The following is a 23,866-nucleotide window of genomic DNA, read 5'->3' on the forward strand; positions in this document are numbered from 1 at the left end:
AATAAATATTATAATAACCAACATGTTGTTTATTGTGAACCTCGAGTTAAATAAATATAAAGGAAACGAATGTTCTATATAGGTCGAAGTAAATAAAGTAAAATAGGAGTTTATTGGGCCCCAATATTGACTAATAATCAAAAGTTCCATATTCGTTTAAGTAATCAAAACAAACATAGCAGTTTATAAGATTCAATATGGAATAACCATCAAAAATGGCATATAGTTCAAAGTGAACAATAAACAAGGAGTTTATTGGGTCTAATATGGGTTAAGCACCAAAGTTCCATACAGTTGAAAATAAATAAAAGATAGCAGATTTCTAATATAGACGAACCATCAAAAACTTTATAAAGAAAAACAAAAAACACTGGAGTTTGTTAGGTACAATATGGGCTAACTATATGATTAGTCCACATAGGACCCATTGAAAAACCGCAGACAAATTTTTTGGGTATCAAATAGGCTTCCTACATCGGGCCCATAAGTGAGTCCAATAAACGACCCATACACCAGTGCTAACGGGGTAGCTATCTAAAATTGTATATATAGCTATTGTGTTTATATTAACAAGTAACTTAAAATTATTTTTATATAGTTAAGTAACTTAAAATTATTTTTCTATAAAATTATTTTTATGTGGTTAGTCCACATAGGACCCATTGAAAAACCGCAGACAAATTTTTTGGATATCAAATAGGCTTCCTACATAGGGCCCATTAGTGAGTCCAACAAACGACCCATATACCAGTGCTAACGGGGTAATTATCTAAAATTGTATATATAGCTATTGTGTTTATATTAACAAGTAACTTAAAATTATTTTTATATGGTTAAGTAACTTAAAATTATTTTTCTATAAAATTATTTTTATGTGGTTAGTCCACATAGGACCCATTGAAAAACCGCAGACAAATTTTTTGGATATCAAATAGGCTTCCTACATAGGGCCCATTAGTGAGTCCAATATACGACCCATATACCAGTGCTAACGGGGTCACTTATATATATCTATATATGTATATATATAGATATATATTAATATATATCTATATATATATACATATATATATACTTATGAATATATATATATATATATATATATATATATATATATATATATATATATACATAAATATATATATACAAATATATATATACAAATATATATATATAAATATGTGTGTATATATATATATATATATATATATATATATATATATATATATATATATATATATATATATATATATATATATATATATATATATATATATATATACATTTATATATAGATATATCTATAAATATATATCTATATATATACAAATATATATATATTTTTATGTATATATATATATATATATATATATTATATATATATATATATATATATATATATATACGTAAATATATATATATAAATATATACATACAAATATAAATATACATATATATATATATTTTTTATATATATATATATTATATATATATATATATATATATATATATATATATATATATATATATATATATATATATATATATATATATACATATATATACGTAAATATATATATATAAATATATACATACAAATATAAATATACATATATATATATATTTTATATATATATATATATTATATATATATATATAATATATATATATATATATATATATATATATATATATATATATATATATATATATATATATATATATATATATATATATATATATATATATATATATATATATATATATTAGGGTGGTGCTAAAAACAACTTATTTTGAAAATGTCAGCTGATAACCCCTAAATGTGTTTTAAATGATAAAATAATACTGGATTTAAAAAATTTTTGAATAAAAAATATTTTTACGGGTGCCACAAGACCTTTATACATCAAACAGGTCCCTAATAATATAAAAAAAAAAGTTTTTCAAAAGTATATCATGTTGGGGCTCAAATTAAGCAAAATTATGTAAAAATTTCAAAAATAATCATTGTTTTATAAAAAGCAGAGATAAAAAAATTATAATTAAAAAAATCTTGTTAAATTCCCTTTTTTTGTTATAAATTAAAAAATGTCATTTTCTATTTACTGAAATCTAAAATAATAATATATTTATAAAATGATTCATATTTTTTAAATTTTTACATATTTTTGCATCATTTGAGACCCAACATGACATACTTTTGAAAAACTTTTTTTTTTATATTATTAGGGACCTGTTTGATGTATAAAGGTCTTGTGGCACCCGTTAAAATATTTTTTATTCAAAAATTTTTTAAATCCAGTATTATTTTATCATATAAAACACATTTAGGGGTTGTCAGCTGACATTTTCAAATCAAGTTGTTTTTAGCACCACCCTAATATATATATATATATATATATATATATATATATAATATATATATATATATATATATATATATATATATATAGTATATATAGACAGGAGAAAGAGAAGCAACATTACAATAGTTTTATAAGAATTGGATGTTGGCAGGTCCAACTATGGACCTCATTTACAATTAGTTTTTGCATAAGTAATGGCTCCAAATTTGGCCTCGGCTATGCACACCAAATGTACTACAGGGACACCATCCATGCGCAACATAGAGCTGTACCATTTTCAGGACCATTTCCAGGACCATTTTTCTATTTATCCAGGATATTTACCATTGAAATTTCAGGACTTTTTTAGGATTTTCCCGGAAAAAATAAAAAATCCAAGGACTTTCAATGATTTTAACTATGAAACTTCATTTAAACAGTTTCTTAAAAAGTTTAACATTTAATTCATTAGATTTATTGGCAGCATTATTAAATTTAATCAGAATAAATCAATAAAATTTTTATTCCATTGTTTTGTGTTCCATTATCCACAAGAGATGCTTCTTTTTCATGGCGTCTTAAGGTAATTGCTTTATATAAAGTCTGTGAGAAAACCTTTTAATCTTTATTTCAATCTTTTCTGCACAGGGCCCCAAAAAGTTAGAGCGTGGCTCTGCATCTTTTTTTGCTAAAAACATTTAAAATATATCTATATGATTCCAAAATGCAGTTGACGCATAAAAATAAACTATTTTTGTGAAAACATCTGCTTATACTTTATATTCAGATCTAGTAGTGGTTCCTTTACAACAGAAGTAATCAAATTAAAATGTTTTCGATTTATTTACTTTAATAAGAGTACCTCATTGCGTGGTCAAAAATATAAAAAGAAATAATAAAAAACCAAGCATGCTAAATCTTCTATAAAAAACTCCATGAAAACACACACGAATGGCAAACAACAGCACAAGCAACAGCGTTAAGTTCGACAATAACTTATAGTAATGTAACAACTGCGTAAAGGTAAATTATAATTACAGCGACCGCTTCAATTTTGAAAACTTGGTGTACTTTTAACTTCTACTTTATATTTGTATTAATTTTTTATAGTTGTGACTTAGACACCTTAATACCACGTGACTAAACTTGTGGTGCAGTCAGTTAGGTAAATATTAAATAAATCTTTTTTAATTACCTTAACATTTCATCAAATCAAAGAATCGGTTTAAATTTTTTTTTACAAATTGTTTAAACTAGTATTTAATCAAATTCTTTTATTAAATTATATATACATATACTATATATGTATATATACGTATATATATATATATATATATATATATATATATATATATATATATATATATATATATATATATATATATATATATATATATATATATTAACAAAGAAAAAACAAAATTTTAGCTAATCACCGGTGTCAAAGAAAGATAAGAGGAATTGTAATTTTTAGCCGTTTATTTTGTTTTTAATTTTGTATTCAATGGCTGATTGCCGCATAGGCATGAAACTTAAAGTACCATTGAAAAAGTTGTTTTTTCTTCATTAATATATATATATATATATATATATATATAAATATATATATTTATATATACATATATATATATATATACTTAGGTTGTTAGGAAAGTTCGTAAAACTCCCCTATTAAAAAAAAAAAGAAGAGTTTTTTTAAATTTTATTTTATCAAATGTTCATAATAATGTCCATCGTTATCTATACAAAGTTGCATCCTTTCAAGCCATTTGTCAAATGTTTTTTTATACTCTTCTTTAGGTATACTTTGAAGTAGCTTTGTTATGCGAGTTTTTTGACTTTCGACATCAGTATTGTCATCAAGATTTTTTTTTATCAAGTCGAATAGCGAATAATCAGATGAAGCTAAGTCTGGTGAGTATGGTGGGTGGCGAACTATTGTAATTCTAGCTTGGTTTAGACAATTTGTGACTGTTTCAGTCACATGGGGTCAAGCGTTATCATGGAGAAATTTGAAATTTTGAGTGCCTGTTTTAGGTCTTTGCTTATTTATTTCGCATATAAGAGGTTTCAAATAATTTTTTATATATTATATGCTAGTAATGGTGTCTCCCTTTTCAACATAACCCAAATGAACAATACCTGATGTTTTGAAGAAGATGTAGAACATGTTTTTCGGCTGAAACCTGTCGCATCTTACAATAGTTCTTGGACTTTCCATTTCACCGACCCAACTAGCATTAGCTGACTTGTGTCCAACTTGTCTCAAATAAAACCACGACTCATCCCCTGTAATAATATCACAGTCTCCATGGGTCGTTTCTGAAAAGGGCTAAATTTTCCTTACTTGCCTTAACTCTATTCTTGCGATTTTGATCGGTTAACTCATGGGGTATCCAACATGATGTTAGTTTTCTTTTTTTAAGTGCATTGTGAATAATTTCGTTGATTGTAAAACAATTAATCAATGTCAGGGCTTCAATTATATCATGTGTTGTATGCGGATTTTCTTAAATAATGGCTCGCACACGTTCAATATTCTCAGCTGTATACGTGGTTTGAGGGTGCCCTGAGCAAGGATCATCTTTGAGACTCTCTCTACCATCTTTAAATAAAGTAGCCCACTTGGCAACTGTACTATATTTTGGAGCTTGGTTACCATGAACTAAAACCAACTCATCGAATATGGCTTGTGCTGAAACTCCAAGTAGAGCACGGGTTTTAATATATGCTCGATATTCAAATTTTTCCATTTTTAAATTTTTTTTTTTAAAGTATGTAATAAAATTTAAATAACTTTTTTAATAAACATTCAAAATATTTCATAAGTACTAAAATGTTCATAATTAAACACAGTTTAAAATGATATATAAATATTTAATTATTTCCTGTCTCATTGTATCTTTACAGATGAAGTTCTACGAACTTTCCTAACGACCTAAGTATTATAAAAAAGATAAAACTTTTAAAATTATTAAGTTTTAACTCTCTCCTGAACAATTACAAAAAAAATCAAATGGAAGGTTTTGCAGTTTCAGCAACGATATATATTTATATAGATATTGTCAAAAATTCAATTTAAGAGTACCTTTTTCATCTAAGTTACTCTTGTCTAAAATTAGACAAAAGTAACTTTGCAAACCGCTATAAAACCTAAATTAATGTCCAATATGACTTTAAAATGTTTGGAATGGGCAGAAAAAAAATACAAAAACTTAACCAAGGATGACTGGAAAAAGATATTTATAAAAACTCTACCTAAAAATCTATTTTGTTTCATGATTTTACTCATATATTTTGAGGTTTGGCTTTATTATTTGTTATTACATTGGTTATTTCCAGGCTTTGTGAATAAACTGGTTTTCCAAATTATGATGGATAAATCAAGTTCAAACCAAATCAAGTGAAGTGAAGATGAAAAATATCACCTAAACTAGTACCAATAGTCAAACATCCACCATGGTGTGGTCAAACATGTCCACCATGGTGTGGTCGGTAATAAAATTTAAACACAATGAGCAATTTCAAATTGTCAAAGGAACGTTACATTAAGTTTAAAAACGGCTAATTCTCAAAAACTATTACCACAACTTTCTCAATGGTTCTCTAATGAGGAAGAGCACAATGGAGCCCCATGTTACAAGGCCAAATCTGTAACTAAATATTTAAAGAAGCAAAAAATTGATATTTTGAATTAACCTGGATATTTTCTAGATATCTAATAGTCTGGGAGCTTTTAAAAAACGAGAAATTTTTTTTCTTTTTTTTTTTTGTTATTTACCTCCTCAAGGCCGATAAAGCCACTACAGATGAGGAGGCTACTTAATAGTGGTTATAACCCTCTCTCAACTCTATAACTCCGAAACACGAACCTTGACGAACAAGGCCGCTGCGCGGAGAAACAAGTTGAGCGCGGTACTACCAGGGACGTGGTGGGGATCGAACTCGGAACCTCTTGCTTATGAAGCGAGCGCTTTATCACTACACCACTACCACATTTAAATAGCTAAAAGTGTAATTAGTACAGAGCAAAAACTTATAGAAAGGTTCATATATGTTTGGAATCATAGCAAGGACCTACAAAAAACTGTTAAAAACTGTCTTTTGAGCATGCATAACAAAATCATTTCTCAATAGCAGCAAAAGAATACCATACTAAATATTAAATTTGAGCTCCATGTTCCATTCTGGTTTGATTTTGTACTCCAAATGAAAATTTTTGATTGAATATAATATTGGGATTTGCTAATTCTAGTTTTAAATTTAAAATTTAGAATTAGAATTAGCAAAACCCAATATTTAATTTTACAAGAACTAAAAGAAAAATTTTTACATCCTAAAAAACATTTACATAATGCATATCTTTAAATCTTATTTTTATATAAAATATTTTAGTATTTTTTAAAAATTTTATTTAAAAGCAATCAAATTTTAAAAAAAAAAACTAAACATTGAAAATATATGAAAAAAGGAAGAATAAAAAAATATTTAAAAAAATAACAAAAAACAAGGTAAAAAGTTAACAAGGTAAAATACCTAATTGTTTCTTACTCAAACAAATTGTTTGAAATATCCAAAAGCTGTGAAATATATGAATCTTCTTGAATCTCTCCAGTTGCAGCATTTGCCAAAGACAACTTTTTTCTCAATTTCAATGCATTTGCTTTGCAATTTAATGTACTCTTGTTAAAGTAAACTTAAATGTTTCTGAAACTTTGTTACTTCGATATCTGCAAAACAACCAAAAAATACATATCTTGATGAAAAAAACTAGGCAACCAAAAAAACTAGGCAACCAAAAAAACTTTGAATTTTTTACCTATTGTTAACTTTGGCTCTTTATTCTTCTATTCTATTATGCACTTCAAGTAGTCACAGAAACAATGAATGCTATCTTGGATTTTTTAAATTCTTAAGCAACAAATTATTTAAATTAAAAAATAAATAAAATGGTAAGTTTTTATTGTAAAATGAAAACATCAATTAATAAATTAAAAGGAACAATGTTATTTTAAAATTATCAAAACATTTTTTTTAGATAGGAATTTTAATTTTTTTTTCACTTAGTTTTTCAATAACAGGTAATAAACTTATACAATAAAAAATAATAAATTGTTCTATTTTATAAATATAATGTAAAATATACATATTAGAAAAAAAAAACCTTATAATAAAACCCTTTTATCTTTACATTTGATATTTGTACTTAAATACTTCTTATGTACTATTAAACTTACTACAAGCATTTAATGGTACCTAAGTATCATTACTTTAGCAATGTCTGGCATGTTGTCAGAAACAACTCCATAGTAGAAAAAACAGTACCATCGTATAATAAATAGTTTCACAATATCAAAAAAGGTGTATTAATGGTGCTACAGCATCAAAAAATGCTTCAGGTAGTAAGAAATAATGTAATGGTGCGAGAATTGATGTCATTGCATAAAATTTTTAAACATTTTTTTATGCTGCAAGAAAATATTTCACAAAAAGATGTCAGAAATGGTGGTTGTCAGAAATAGTGACAGATTTATAAAAAAAAAAAAAAAACTAATCCAAATAATTATTCTTTTTAAAAAAAGTTCTTCTGTTTCTGTAATTTTTTTCGTTAAAAATCTTCATTCTGTAGGTTTCAATTAATAAATGCTCCACAACTCCATTTAACCGGATTAATAAATCCTAAACATATTTAGGATTTTTTAAAACTGCGGTTTTCGCTTTCTACCAGAATATTTAGAGTCAGCTCTCACACTAAAATAAATTTTAAATGGATACAAAAAATTCTTGAATTAAAAAAAAAAATTTGAAATATGAAATAAAAATTTACTCTTTTCCTTGTCTCTTACGCCTGTCTTTCTTCTGGACAATCCAAGCCTTACTTTTTTTAGCTGGTTTACCAATCATGAATTTGTTCGATTGCCTGAAATAATTTTTAAAATTTATATTTCTTTCTATATGAAATTTACAAAAAAGTTCTTAACATACCGTGAGTTAGTGTAGTCAATTGTTGTGCTCGAATCATCAGTTCCTAGTGCCTAAATATTTATTGTTAAATTAACACATCGAATGTTTAAGTTGAAAAAAAATTTAAAAAATGTGGTTTACTAGTTCTTTATAGTCTTTTCTCTGAACAGCCAGTTTTTTACTGACTGTTAAGAAAAGTATTTTAAAAAAAATAACATAAAAAACTTTCTACTGTTTATGATATCAAATTAATATAAAAATTGATTTGATTCAAAGAAAAACATTTTTCACTAATAAATTTTATTACTTAAGAAACAGAGAATAATCCAGTGATTAAGCATTTTGTATCATAAGTGACTGATGTTTTGGTTTGTCAAAACATCAAAAATCAATTGAAATATTAATTTTTCAAAAACATTTGTTATTAGTTAACAAGTAAGTCTTTAGTAAAGTTTTTTTTAATAAATTATTCCATCAACAAGAATTACTAGACTTGTCACAAAACTACTAAATATTATTCCACCAATTTGAACCAATTTGTCTATCATACACTAAATTTGATTCTTACTATTTACTTTTCTAAAAGCTACACAGGTCTGCATGATACACTGACACTGATCTGCATGATAACAGTTGCCTTTAAAATGCTGTTACTTTACCTGAAATAAATAAAAAATGATAATTTTTGATATAAATGGCTTATCCTTGGTGTGTTAGGTTTTAAAGACTTTACACATCCAATTTATGGACTGATTTTAGCATTACATAACAATTATTAATAAATATAATTGAACTTTAAAGAATTTCAATTGCGTATCTTGTTGTAACTATGCCTTGTCTAAATAAACTATATTTCAATTTGAGAACGATTAACCACCCATGCTATAAGGTAAGCTCTACCATTTCATTTCTTATAAATGGGTCTGATCTAATTACCTTGCCCAAGGATAAGACATAACTTTTTGTAAAGAACCTTTCCTTAAACTTATCTCTTGAATCTATATAATAGCTTATCTCTTATCTCTTGAATCTAAAGCCAAACTCTTCCTGTAATCCCAATTTAGGTGATTTAAGAGTTAGGTGCTTCTTTTCATACTATCCTACATAAACTCTCAAAGTTATTTTTCACCTAAACCATTCTACAGCTTGTGAACATTGAAGACAGATTGTCATACAGCTTGTGGCAATGTTTCTGTCACGATACAGATTGTGACATGATTGTGACGTGATAGTGACAAGATTGTTTCTGTCACAACTTAATTCTCTTCATTACTCTTTAAACTGAATATAACTGCTGAAAAATGACAAACTCTGATCATCTCATTCTACTTTTGGCAAGTTAATCGTAGTTCTACTGTTGTAAATTGAAAGGGTGAGGCAAGGATTATATAGAATCTTGACATATCAAAGCACATCAAAAAAGTCTGAGATGCTAGTCTTTTCTATAAACTTGTTTCAAATGGTGTCAACACTTTTTGATTGCTTAGAACAGGCTACCAGTTCTAAGTGCTCCAAAAATTCTTATTAGCCTAGTTTTTTTTCAGTTCTTTGGAATTTGCTTCTTTCATCTTGTTTTCCTGATTCATTGTTATCATTTAATTATATATTTGTGATTAATTATCGCAATATTGATAACATTTCTATGCTAAAGAAACTTTAGGTCTTCTCAGATTATCCTTCAGTTCACAGGTCAAAAATGCACTGTAAATTTGCTAGAGCTGCTCAAAAGAATGGATCTCATTTGAGCAGTAACCATGGTTATTGTCCAAACAAGATCTGTCTGTTTGAACTTGCAACTTGATTAGTGGTTGCTTGCAGCCTTGATGAGAAAAAAAAATGTCTACATTTAAAAAACAGTGCTAAAATTTCCTACATTGACTGGTAAGGTAAGAGATCAAAATAAGATTGCTTTAGGAGAAAGGAATGAACACTACATGTAGTATGCAAGTCATGAAAGGAAAGTCTGAGATAATAGTACAATGGACAAAGTAAATAGTAAGTCATTTAGGATGCTATATATCAAACTTTCTGTTCAAGTATCTACACTTGACAATGTATTAAATGACAGTAAAGTTGATAAAACTGTCATTGTTATTATCAAGATTAACTAAAAGTAGACTTATGTCTACCTGAGTGATAACCTTGATGATAACTATGTTAGTTTTGAATCTAGTAACTTTAAACTAAATTCATAAACTGTTCTTGGCGATTTAGTAAGAACTTGCCAAAAGAGTCTGAAGAACTCATTGGCTCTTGGTTGCACAAAAAAAAATTCGTACTAATTTAAAAAAAAATGTTTTAAGTGTTAAAAAAAATTTTATTTAATGTGTTGCTGATTAACAAGAACATTACAAACAAAAAGACTGTAATTAATTTGCCCCTAAAAAAGCTATAACAAAATCCAGCCCTAAATATTGATCCCTTGATATATATCAGTTGTTAGATTTCAGAGATATTTATCTTCAATCAAAACACAAATTTGAGTAAATGAAAAATTGTTAGAGTACTTACCTGAGGTAATTTAGTCATGTTAACTCCAGCAAACAAGCATAAGAACATCCTATAAAAAACAACAAGCAAGATAGTAGTAGTTGGAACTTGATTTTAATACAACAAAAGATAGTACATCTAAAAGATAAACTATATACATTATAATATGCAGCAATAACATCATCATCCTAAACATTGATCTTTTATCAAAATTTTAAGTTTAAAAAAGGCTCCAACTATTTAAGCCAAAATATAAAAAATCTAACACCTATAATAAATAATGAGTTTTTATTTTTCTATAAAATAATATTTTATGCCCCTATGGCTATATCAATCAATGATTGTCACAATGTATTTGTACATCAATGGCTATATGATATAGCCATACATTGTTTGATATAGCCAAAGGCTATATCAGTCAATGTACGCCACAATGAACTGCTTTATTGTGCTACTATTATGCTATATATTATGTCAATATTTGTACTTCACCTATAAGTGAAGTGCAAATGTGAAGTGTACATACATAAGCATGTACACTTCACATAAAAGTAAAATAAAGAAATAAAGAAAATAGAAGTAAAAAAGGAAAAATATATAAATATAAAAAAAAATGTTTAGATTATTTTTACTTTTTTTATAAGTTTTTGTTTTGTTTTGTGAATTTAAAAAAAATGATTTTAACATTTAATTGTAGAAATACACTAAATTTTTGCCAATAACAAAATTTTCATCAAAAAATAATTTTTTTACCATAAAAATTTGCATAAAAATTTACCATAAAAAAAAGCTCCTTTTAAGGTTAGTGCGCAGTAAGCTGGTCCACATAAAACTTATAACATAAAACATAAAAAAAAGCAACAAAGCGCCAAGAAATAAAGATGAATAAAAATTTTTGAACATGAAGGAACAGTAAAAGGATGCAACTTAGCTGAATAAAAACTGATCCCGGATGCTCAAGCTTAGCAACAGGTCTAGAAACAACAATTTTGAATTTGTCTATAATAATGAGGGTCTTATTAGAAGAAACACCCAAAATATGACAACAGTACTCCATACAAAGACAAATAAACGCTAAATAGAGGTAGAGATGGAATTAGGTGTAAAAAAAAAAAAGCAAGCATAATAAATAGAGCCAACCTTAGCATATGATTTACAGTGAATTGTATATATGGTTTTTAAAGTTTCCTTTAGAGGTTTATAGTGAATGAAAATTAAAAAATGTAGGCCATGGCCCCATCAAACTCTGGATAAAATTTTAATCTGATTGGTCAATTGGTCAATAATTTATGCTAATATCAATTTAAATTTTGCTAGTTTTTTGTTACTTGTCAGGTCAGGTGTATTCAGGTCAGGTGAATGATCTTCATGATTACCCTGCTACTGGTAACATGCAACCCAGTGCAATCTGTTTCATGTCCTGCTGCCTTGTGGGATTCGCTTTCTAAGCAAAGGCTGGAAGGAGATTGCTTCCCGTCATCAGTGCTATTTAAAATTGGTCATGCCTATAGTAATATATACATATATATTTTATATATATATATTTTTTGTGTGTGTCTTTTATATAGTGTGAGGTGCCTCAGTTACTGTTTTAGCTCATCTGTAATCTGTTTTTATATGTATGTTTGTGTTCTGTCTGAACCTCTGGCGCAGTGTTGACTCACCTGTAAGTTACTATCTGTATGTTTGTTTATGTTTATTTGTATGCTTGTGTTCTGTCTGAACCTCTTACGCGGTGTTTACTCACTCCTAAGTTAGTTTATGTATGTATGTGTTCTGTTTAAATGTTTAAAAGTTCTGTTTAAGTGTTTAAATCTGCTTTGATGCAGTGTGAGCTCATTTACTAATTAGACACTCCAACAATTAAACTTACGCTCACCCTTATCTCTAGTATTTTGTTGGGTGTAATATTTTTTCTAATGAATTTCCAAAATACCATGCCCGATGTTTTAAGGTGCTGTTTACAGGAAGTAGCTCTTTTAATTACTCCAGGTCAGGTCAGGTACTGGATCATGGCGATCACACTGCTACTGGTATTATGTAACCCAGTACCACCTGCCGCATGCACTGCTGCCTTGTAGAGTGTGCTTCAGGCAAAGGCTAGGAGAAACAAACTCCAACTTAAAAATCCCCTGCCTTGAGGCTCTTGGTTAAGTAAAAATACTCATCTTGGGCAGATGTTAACTGCATCCAGCTACTGTCTTGTAGGAGGCCTCCTAGGCAAAGACTTTAGGGGTAAGCAGAATAACTGTTGACCAGCCTCGAACCCCTTCTTCATCTATTAGGCTGGCGCAGATGTGTTGCATTGTTTCCTGCCTAGGATGATGAATGCTTGATCTTCTTGACTCTTCTCACAGGTTTTTGCTTGTGCCTCCTTGATAGTGGCTATGCAACTCTTCCTGTTATCTCCTAATGAAGGTACAGCTCTAAAACTCAGTTTAACGGTTCTGAGGCCGGCTGGTAGTAAGGTTTCCCAAACTCTGTGATAGCTCTTGGAGAGGCTGATTTCATCAACAGCTGCAAAATATTGGAGTATTAACAATGCCATGTTGCGTCTAGATGGTGTCCCTGTTAATGCTTTTGGTGTGCATTGTCGAGGCCACATAAGGAACCCTATCTTACGATTTTTAATTAACAGTACTGAGATAGTTACATAGCTTATTGCTTGGGAGGCTGTGCTCTATCTATGAATAAGTCAAATTCTATTTTAACTTAAATATGCCAAAAGTAAAACAAAATATTAAACATAAAAAAACATCTCCATCACCTAACTGTTTTAATATATCTTTTTCTAATATTCGTGGCCTACGAAACAACCTTCCATCAGTTAAATCTTACCTCTTGCAAAATTCACCAGACTTACTAGCTCTTAGTGAGACTAATTGAAATTCTGCTGTTCTTTCTTTTGATCTCAATGCTGATGGGTACTATCCTTTGATTTTGAGGACTCCAATAGTCACATGCTTGGCTGAGGGATATACACTACCATGCAAAAGTCTCCGCTCATTTGTAATATTTTAATAAAGTAACAAAAGTTTGCAAGAAAATTGCGTTTATTTTTAATTGTTTATTAAACAATGAATTAGACAGTAAATACAATACATTTTAGGATTATTTTAAATATATAAAATCAATAAAATGTTAATATACAAAGTTGTAAATGTTAAATTTTATTTTCATCAATATGAGACCCCTTGGAGCGTATAACAGCAGCACATAATCTTGGCATTCGGGCTAATAATTTATTCATGGTTTCCGCTGTTATCTCATTCCAAGCTTTTTGCAAACGTTCCCATAGCATTTGCTGATTAATAAAAGATGTTTCACCTGCTTCTCTGATCTTCCGATCCAGTTCATCCCACAACTTTTCGATGGGTGATAGATCTGGTGATTGAGGAGGCCAAGTCATAATTTTGCAAACTTTTCCCCTTTCTTTTAGTTTCAAATAATTTTTGCATAATCCAGATGCATGTTTTGGATCGTTGTCCTGCTGCATGATGAATCCTTTCCCAATTATACGAATACCAGATGGAATCGCGTGCTTAACCAAAATATTATGGTACATGTGTTTATCCATGGTAGATGTGATTTTAACTAAATCTCCAGTTAACCCATTGCCAAAACATCCCTAAAGCATAATATTACCACCTCCATGTTTTATAGTACTTTGTATACATTGAGGAAGCACTCTTTCATTAGGTAAACGCCTAACATGCACGCGACGTCGGGTACCAAAAAGTTCGAACCTACTCTCGTCTGTTCATAGAACTTTCTTCCAATCTTCTAATCCCCAATTTTTATGCATTTTTGCCCATTCCAATCTTTTCTTCTTATTTACTGCCCTCAACAAAGGTTTACGTGCAGCAACGCGTCCAATTAAGTTGACTGATCTTAGTCTTCTTTTTACAGTATCAGTTGATACTGGCTTTACCCTTGTTTTGTTGAGTTCTGCTGTTAAAATTGTGGCTGGAATTTTTCTATTTCTTTTGCTGGACACAACAATAAACGTATCTTCTTGCCGTGATGTAACTCTTGGTCTTTCAGAACGTGATCTGTCACTGTTGGAACCAATATCATGCAATCGTTGTAAAGCATATCTCACACCTGATTCGGATATTTTTAACCTAGAAGCAATTTTTCATTATGAATAACCTTCACGTAAAATACATATTTTGCCACGAAGTTCTTCACAATATTCTTTCTTTACTTTAACCATTTCTCAAATTCTTTATTAAATTCAAGACATTAAATGCGCACACTAATGCCATTTTCAAGTATAAATATAAACATAAGTCTATTAAAAGCAACCAATTAAAATTACTGAAAACATCCTTACCATGCCGGAAAGTATCATGCTACTGTCAAACCTAAGCTTACAAAAAATATTTTGGTTAAAACTTTTGTGCAGTTTTAAATTTAATAAAGAATACTGAAGAACTTTATATGTATTTTACGTGAAAAAGGTTATTCATATAGAAAAATTTCTGCCATGTTTTTAGCAGCAGAACTCAACAAAACAAAGGTAAACAAAATTATTTGAAACAAAAAGAAAAGGAAAAAGTATGCAAAATTATGATTTGGCCTCATCAACTTTTTATATTAACATTTTATTCTTTTTATATATTTAAAATCATCCTAAAATGTATTGCATTTACTGTTCCTTGCAAATATTACACATGAGCGGAGACTTTTGCACGGTAGTGTACATATGCATCAATTTGTGAAATCAGGTTCTAATCATTTGACCATTCCTTTATGTGTTTCTGCTTAAAACCTTATCACTCTATCACCTTTCTCTTCGTTCTTTATCGTTCTCCTTCTTCCCAAAACTCCACTCTTTTAGATATAATTTTTTGAACAAATTGACCATGCTCTCTCTCTTTAATGCTCATCATACTGAATGGCTTGGGTCTAACACCACTGACCCTGCTGGCACTAAAGTCTATAACTTCTGCATTTCTCAATCTCTCACTCAGATAGTTAACTTTGTGACTTGTTTTCCTGACAACCCTAATCATTTACCTTCACTCTTTGATTTATGTCTGGTCTTTAATCCTAGCTTTTGTTCAGTTTCTCCTTTTTCTCACTTAGGTGGTTTTGACCATGCCATGATCTCTTTAAATCTTGTACTTTATTTTCGGACTCACCCAATCATCGCACTACTTACTACTACCCTAAAGCTGACTGAGACTCTTTTCGTGATTTTCTTTGTGACGATCCTTGAGCTGATGTCTTCACCCTCTCAGCTGAAAAATGCGCTTTTTTCAGCTTAGAGGGCAAAGACATTTGCCCTCTCTTATCTCAGAAGTTAGACTCTAGAAACTTAAAAAATCTTCAATAGTGTTGTTAATAAAGGAAGGTCTAACATTCCATCTCTCATTCATGGGACTGATCTTATTACCTCTCCCAAGGATAAGGTTGAACTATTTGCAAAGAAATTCTCTTCTAATTTGATTCTCGAATCTTATGGCCATTTTCTTCCTTCCATTCCAATTTAACAGATTAACCCATTGTTAGACATTTAAATCACTCCAGCTTCCGTTGCTAAAATCATATCTCGATTAAACTCCTCTACAGCTTGGTTCAGGCTTCTACGGCTTGTGGTCCAGACAAGATTCCTGTCATAGTCTTACAAAGTTGTTCTCCAGAACTCTCTTCAATTTTCTCTAAACTATTTAGTAAGTGCTTGACTGAGTCTTGGTTTCCTGCCTTCTGGAAAATGACATCTGTTGTTCCAATTTTCAAAAACTCTGGTGAACATTCTGACCCCTCCAATTATTGTCCAATCAGTCTTCTTTCTGTTATTACCAAGGTCTTTGAGTCTTTGATAAACAAATTTCTCACATGCCATCTTGAATCAAATAACTTGCTGTCAGACAATCAATATGGTTTTTGATCCTCTTGCTCTACGGCTGACTTGCTAACTGCTGTGACTGAAAGGTTTTATTGTGCATTAGATGGAGGCGGAGAGGCTAGGGGTATTGCTCTTGACATATCTACAGCTTTAGACGAAGTTTGGTATGTTTCATATGGTGTATCTGGTAAAGTTTTTAAAATTATCAAATCATTGACAACCTTGTCGATGATTTGATAATTTCAAATCTAAAGTAGCTCTATTTGTTGATGACTTAACTTTATACTCCTGTCTTGACAAAAAGTCTTCTCTTTTTGGTCATTTAGAACAGAAAGCCAACCTTAAATCTGATCTCATTTTTGCAACAGATTGGGGCTCACAGTGGCTTGTAAACTCCAACAAAACTCAGTTACTTACTGTAAATAACTATTGCAGTATTGTCAACATTCCCATATTGATGAATGGCAACCCTCTCACTGAGTCCTCTACTTTACTTGGATTATCATTTACTACTGACCTTAAATGGAATATATATATAATTGATTGATAAATTAGCATCTGCTAAGGTTGTTTCTCTTTATCATGCTCACCATTTTCTCTCCTGATTCCATTCTCTACCTTAACAAATCTCTTATTTGTCCCTGTACGGAATACTGTCATATTATAGTTTTTGAAAAAAGAGAATTTTGCTTTCAACAAATGCTAAAAATACTTAAGCAAAAATAAGCAAGTTGAGCTCAAAGAAGCGATTGAACAAGACAGAACTACAAGAGTGCAAGACCTGCTCAGTTATAATTATAATTAGAATTTGAATTAAAAATTAAATCTTTAATTAGTCTAATGGCAATTTCTTTTATGGCTCTTTTAAGATAAAAAATGTAAAACCCATGCAGGATTCCCACATGGCTCTGGGGCAGCATGTCGCTGGATATATTTGTCATCCAAAAAGCCATAGAAACAATTCTAAATACCAGTAAGCAACAGTAAAGCCCAAGGTGGTGGACTCAACACCTTATTGCAATCAAGCAATAATCAATGTTCAGGGCTTCCCCACAAAATATTAAAGGAATTTACTTTTTAATTAAATAAAATGCCTAAAAAAATATAATTTGAATGTTTCTTTAAGCCAAGATGCTTTTTATTCATTCAATTTTTCAGATGTTCATAATTATGAAACCAATATTTTTTCAAGTAAAAACTTAAGAGAAATTGAATTTTACATTTAATATTTATGTTCATTTATGCTCTTGTATGGTTACATTTGCTGTGTATAATATTAGCTGCTTTATTATTTCATTATAATATAACTGATGATGCACCAATCATATTAATCTCAAAAAATATTTATAATGTTAAAAATATAATATCAAAAATATTTATACTCATTAAGAAACTTAAAAAAATATATACTCATTGAAAAGGTTTTACAAATAAAACACTTGCTTTTGTTTGCATTTATTATACTATTTTTTAATAAGATTATTTTTGTATATTTATATATAGATTTTTAATTTATTTGTTAACAAGCATACACTAAAGTTTTTTTTTTCCTAATCGTATAGTTAAGTAAAAAATGTTTAAAAAATATGTGATCTTTAGTTTTAATTAAAAAAAACTCTTTGCTTAATGCTTATTAGATTCAATTAGTACCTCTTTATTTTTTGTCCGTTATTGTAACTGTAGCGCAGATATATATTCAAAACACAAAACCAAAGGTTTTAAATTCTTATTCTAAGCGCTTAGTACACCTTAATTTCTTATTCTAAACGCTTAGCACAACATAAATTTATCCAAAACTTATTTGTAAAAATTTAAAAATTTTAACAAAATTTTAAAATAACATTAACGAGACCAATTTCCATAAAAATTTTTTACTGAGCATTTATGTTGGACAACATTTATACATATATGATTCAAAAATCTTTTCTAGTTTTTAAAGAATTTTTATTCCACAAAAGCATGTAATAAATTTTAAAAGTTTAAAAGATATGCCTATTTTTTCAATAATAGATCACAGATTTAGTTTGCTTTTTTTTTAATGGAGTGGTTTGTGTTTTCTTTTGTATGCTTTGACAAGCGCACAAAGTCTAGAGTCCATTCATATCTGTACATACCCAATACATTCCAATTTTGTGACCTCAATATTTAAATTGTCTATTTTTCAATAATTCTTTTAACATTTTTCATATTATATTTGTTTGTAAACAAATTTAATAGTTATGAAGGAAGTTAACACCAAAAATATATGTAGGAAGAGAGACATCTAAGTGGCTATAAACAAAACTATAGTGGATCAGATCACCTTGACCCCATGTATAAACAGAAGATTTTCAATATTATTTTCAACAACTGATTTCAATATCCATAACTAAAGAAATGAAAGCATTTGACTTAAAGAGCCTATATAAGCAAAAAAATTTAAGCAACAACATTAACATTTATAACTGTCATGTGGCCCTACTGGTATTCACTTAACCTTGTGGTTATTCTTATAATTATTAAGAGGAAATTTCTGTGAAGAGAGTTAAGATAATCCTTTTTTTTTTAAAAAAGAACATCACAAACTTTTTAGCTCTGGAACTGTTTGGATAATCAACAACAACTCCTCCTGTAAAACCAGACTTCATAGCCTGAAGTGTTATCAACTCAACCTAAAAAAAAAAATTATTATAAAAATAATACAGTGAAGCATTTATCGAAACATTTGCAAGATATGAAGAACAAATCAAGACATATATATAATATAAAGAAACAATAACAATATATATAACCAAACATATGTAAAATTGATTGTCAATTATAAGTAAGATAACAATTGTATACATATATGTTTATATTATTTAAATTTTGAAGCTTATTGTGAATAAGTGAGTAGATCAAAACAATGAGAAACATTTGAAATAAAGAAAAAAGAAGAATACATCCTAATAAAGTTATAAATATCTATTATTACAGTTAAGACTCTTTGTATAGAAGATTGCTAGTCACAAACTGTAAGTACAAATTTTAAACTACCTGATCAGGGCTATCAGGGTAGAATTGAAAAACAGCTTTACCACCTCTAACCTACATTGAAAGAAAAAAACAGATTATAGGTAACTATAAAAATAAGTTCAATAAACCAAATCATCACAAATATATGATTTCATAGAGATTGTTAGAGGAAAGTAAAAACAGGTTTTAAACAAAGTTTAAAATAAAAAAAAAGCTTTATATGACAGTAATTGGTAAAAAAAATTGAAATATTAAAAAAAATTAAAGCTAACAGTATTAAAAAAAAAAAGTGTATTAAATACATATTTTTAAAACTTAGACTTCTTATTTTATAAAACTTCTAATTTTTTATTTCCTAAATAACTTAAATAATTTAAATATTATAATATGTAAAGTTGTTACAAAGAAAATAACTTAATTTAATTTAACTTAATCATACAAAACTTTATTTTAAGTAAAAAAACAACAACAATGTTTTCCAATTGCATCATTCGAAAGATTTACTTCTTTCAACTGCTCTAAATTAAGCACATTATGTTATTGATCATCTGGCTGAAAAATTGCTTACTAAAATTGTTTAGCTGTATTAAATAACTCTACTTAAGCTGTCTAAACAAATACACTAAGTTGAAAATAGTTTTTAAGTTATGACAAAAAAAAAATTTTAATTTTATTGTCTTTTAGTTACCTCAGAGTATTTGCTCATTATTTCATTGAAAGCTTGAAACATTTAAAATTGCAAACTATTACTAAATAAAATTACACTTTGAAAATCATAAGGCATTAAGTATGTTATTATTATAACATGGGATAAAACTGATTTTATATTTTCTGAAAGCAATGAACTTGAACAATATAAAATCCAATAACAAGTAACCTGATTTGTTTAGTTACGCTTATAAAAACTTTATACATAAAGAGTTGACAACTTTATATTAAAAATTATTGTCTATGAAAATTTGTATTATATTTCTAGAAGAAATTGTTTTTGTAAGAAACAATAACTTGAAATATAAACTTTGGTAGGTTTACTTTCTTTGTGTATTATATTTACAACTCAACAACATTTGTAAAATGCTGATGAGTTGCTTGAAATAAATTTGCATCAATTTTTTTAGTTTAATTCTTCTAATTTTCATTTTGTAAAAGTAATACAATAAAAAATAAATGTAATCTACAATATAAACACCCTTGTCACTGGTTCCCTGATGATGTAACTCTGTAAAGATGGCTGTTAAGTTTTCTCATTTACTGTTGTACAGAATGAATCTGTGTAAAAATCAATCTTTAGAGGTAGATAACAATAAAAATAAAATATTTTTATACACTTTAAGTAATTAATCAATTAGTTTAGACATCATCAATTAATGACATCATCATCAACTAATGACATCATCGGTTGAGTTCTTTTAATTTCAGTCTAGACACAATTAAAAATAATAATAAAAAATTTCACTTTACAAAGTAAATACTTATTTTCCTCGCTGAAAATCAATTTAAATTGACAATCACTATTTTAGATTCTATAAAAACAAGATTGAGCTACAAGCTGTGACTGTAGAGTAGTGAGAAATAACTTTACCAATTCAAATTATTTTGAAAATAAGAATTCACTTGTTTCTCTTAAATGTCAAAAAGAGTGTGATCATTAGACTCAAGAGATGAAATAAAGAAAAAGTGTTTTGCAAATAGTTTTGTCTTATCCTTGGGAGAGGTATTAAGATTATATGTATAAACGATGTTAATTATATGTATAAATGATGTCTTGGTTAATGATTCTACAAAAGATAATAACGTCTGTTCACAAAAAATCCGGAATGAAAAATTGTTCTTAATTGAATACAAAATTAATCGATTTTTGACAAAAATTTAAACTAAAATGAGTGACTGGACATTGTTAACTATTTTATAACCGAAAGTGGTCCTAAATCAGCGGCTTTTCGAACTTTAGTTTTGACTGAATCCATTAGGTTGAAAAAGTAGTCTGGATCAAACTCTTTCAACTTTAATCAAATTCTATTCTTAAGGTGGTCAAGATTTTTCGCAGTAAATCCATTTTCATAAACTTTTGCTTTTAAATGTGCCCAAAAATTTTCAATTGGCCTTAACTGCGGTACATTTGGGGGGTTATCTTTAGCGTCGACAAAGTTAATACCTAAAGTGTTGTAAGTTTCTAATGTGTGTTTTGCATAATGACATCTCGCTCCGTCAGGCCAAAATAAAATTTTCATGTTTTGATGCTTGGAATTTATAAATGGAAGAAGTCTTTTTGTAATACATTCTTTAGAATAAGTTTTTGCATCCAGTGCACAGTTTTTTACAGCAAAATAAGGCGATGAATGACCAAAACGACTGATTGCAATCCAAACGAGAACTTTCTCGTCAAACTTTTTTTTGAAGTTGAATTTAATGTTAGGATCAGTTTGAGAACTATCCTTTGTATAGTAGCCAGAGTTTTGTGAACAATTTGCACCATTTACACAGAAATAAGATTCATCGTCCATGATGATTTCAAACTCATTTGATGGCTTGAAAAAAGTTTTTGAAAGTTTTAATAAGTTTTTCTTTTGTTTAATTTCTTGCTTTTCTGTTGTTTTTGGTGCATTTTTTCTTTTGGTATACTTTAGTCCATGCATACTTAATAATCTATTTACGTATGAAACGCTTATCTTATATTTTAGTGCCAATTTTCTTTGCGAAATCCCGATTCTCTCTTCTGCTCTTGCAATCATGGACTCTCTCTTTTCTGGTGTAATTTTAAAAGGTTTTCTGCCGCAACCGATTTTTCTATTCATTGGCAAATTATTTTCAGACCTTTTAATTATGTCATAAATTGTAGATTTAGTGATTCCCATTTTCTTAAAATGATCCACTGTAAATTTCTTTCCACTGTTTATGTTTTGTTTATAAAAATTTCCAATCACATTTCTAACATCGTTCTCTTTTAGATGCTCCATGTTTATTTGAATTAATTATTTAAACTCAATTTTGCCACAAAATGAAACTGTTGTTGTTGACCGATTAAATTTAAAATTTTCGAATCGAAAATTCGAAATTTAGAACAATTTGTGTACATTTGAAATCAGTCCGGATTTTTTGTGAACAGACGTTACATAATAAGAAGATTTAAATAGGTAATATTTAAGATAAGATTTAGGGTAAGATTTAAAAAGGTAAATAATAATAAACATTTTGAACATTTTATTTATATTCAGTTCTGCAACTAGTTTTCTCTTGATAATATTGAAACTGCCTTTCTCTGAATGATGTATATGGGTTATCAATTTTTTACATAGGTCATCTGTGATGCGGCCACGGGCGCTTTTTTTCAATGGTTCAAAAGAAGTTTTTAAAAAGAGAAAAATAATATGATAACGGAAAAAAAATTGAATAATTAAATCACGTAAAAATAAAAACAAGAAGAAGAGAGGTAAAGAAATGCAAGGAAACAAAAAAAACTTGAAAGAAAAGAAAGTAAAAGAAAAAAGTATTAAGGAAATAAGGAAAAATCCGAATAAGAAAAATAACTAAAAATTAAATAAAAAAGAAAAAAAGTATGTAAATAAAAGAAGATAAAGAAAGAAAAAAACTTATATATTATATAAAAATAATTAAACTATCTTTGTTAAATAAGGAAGATTCTTTGTAAAATAAGGAAGATTCGTTATTATTCTTTCTTGTTTCTTTCTTCTTTTTTTTTTGTGTTCTGTTGTGTTGTAATGTTATAATTTTTTTTTTTAAGGTTGTGTATATATATCGTATATATTATAGGAAATAATACTTGTTTTAATACTATTTTATTATGTAAAATGTTTTTTCTCTCTTTCTTACACTTTTTCATTTCAATATTGTTCATTCATTAAAAACACTTTATACTTTGTTGCTTTTTGTGTGTTGTGTTTTCGTTTGTTACATTTTTTATGTATCTGATGTTGAGGTTTAATAACGGTCATAATACTATTGCTTGACTTTAATCATTATTATAACTGTTTTTGTTATTTTTATTATTATTATTAAAATAATTTTCTATTATAATTTTCTGTTATTATTATGTAAACTTTATCATTGTTATTATATTTTGTGTTATGACATATTATTATCACATATTATTTTAACTGTGTTATTAAGAATATTAAGTGTATTTTATATTTTTATCATTTTTTTTTTTTAATTATGCTAATTTATGTTTTGTATTATTTAATAATATTGTTGTTGATTT

General features: G+C 28.1%; 1 protein-coding gene across 1 annotated transcript in view; it reads right to left on the minus strand.

The window, feature by feature from the left end:
• Positions 1–7,896: 7,896 nt before the first annotated feature.
• Positions 7,897–23,866, minus strand: part of LOC100213536 (probable 18S rRNA (guanine-N(7))-methyltransferase) — a 79,517-nt gene continuing 63,547 nt past the window's right edge. Inside the window, exons 8-13 of the mRNA XM_065807390.1 lie at positions 19,669–19,719; positions 19,219–19,304; positions 10,821–10,869; positions 8,331–8,380; positions 8,173–8,265; positions 7,897–8,096 (exon numbers count right to left, since the gene is read on the minus strand). Of these exons, the coding sequence (XP_065663462.1) occupies positions 8,045–8,096; positions 8,173–8,265; positions 8,331–8,380; positions 10,821–10,869; positions 19,219–19,304; positions 19,669–19,719 (381 nt within the window). The 3' untranslated portion in view covers positions 7,897–8,044. The remainder of the gene's footprint in view (positions 8,097–8,172; positions 8,266–8,330; positions 8,381–10,820; positions 10,870–19,218; positions 19,305–19,668; positions 19,720–23,866) is intronic.

This window comes from Hydra vulgaris, chromosome 10 (genome assembly GCF_038396675.1).
Source record: "Hydra vulgaris chromosome 10, alternate assembly HydraT2T_AEP".
Classification (NCBI taxonomy): domain Eukaryota; kingdom Metazoa; phylum Cnidaria; class Hydrozoa; order Anthoathecata; family Hydridae; genus Hydra; species Hydra vulgaris.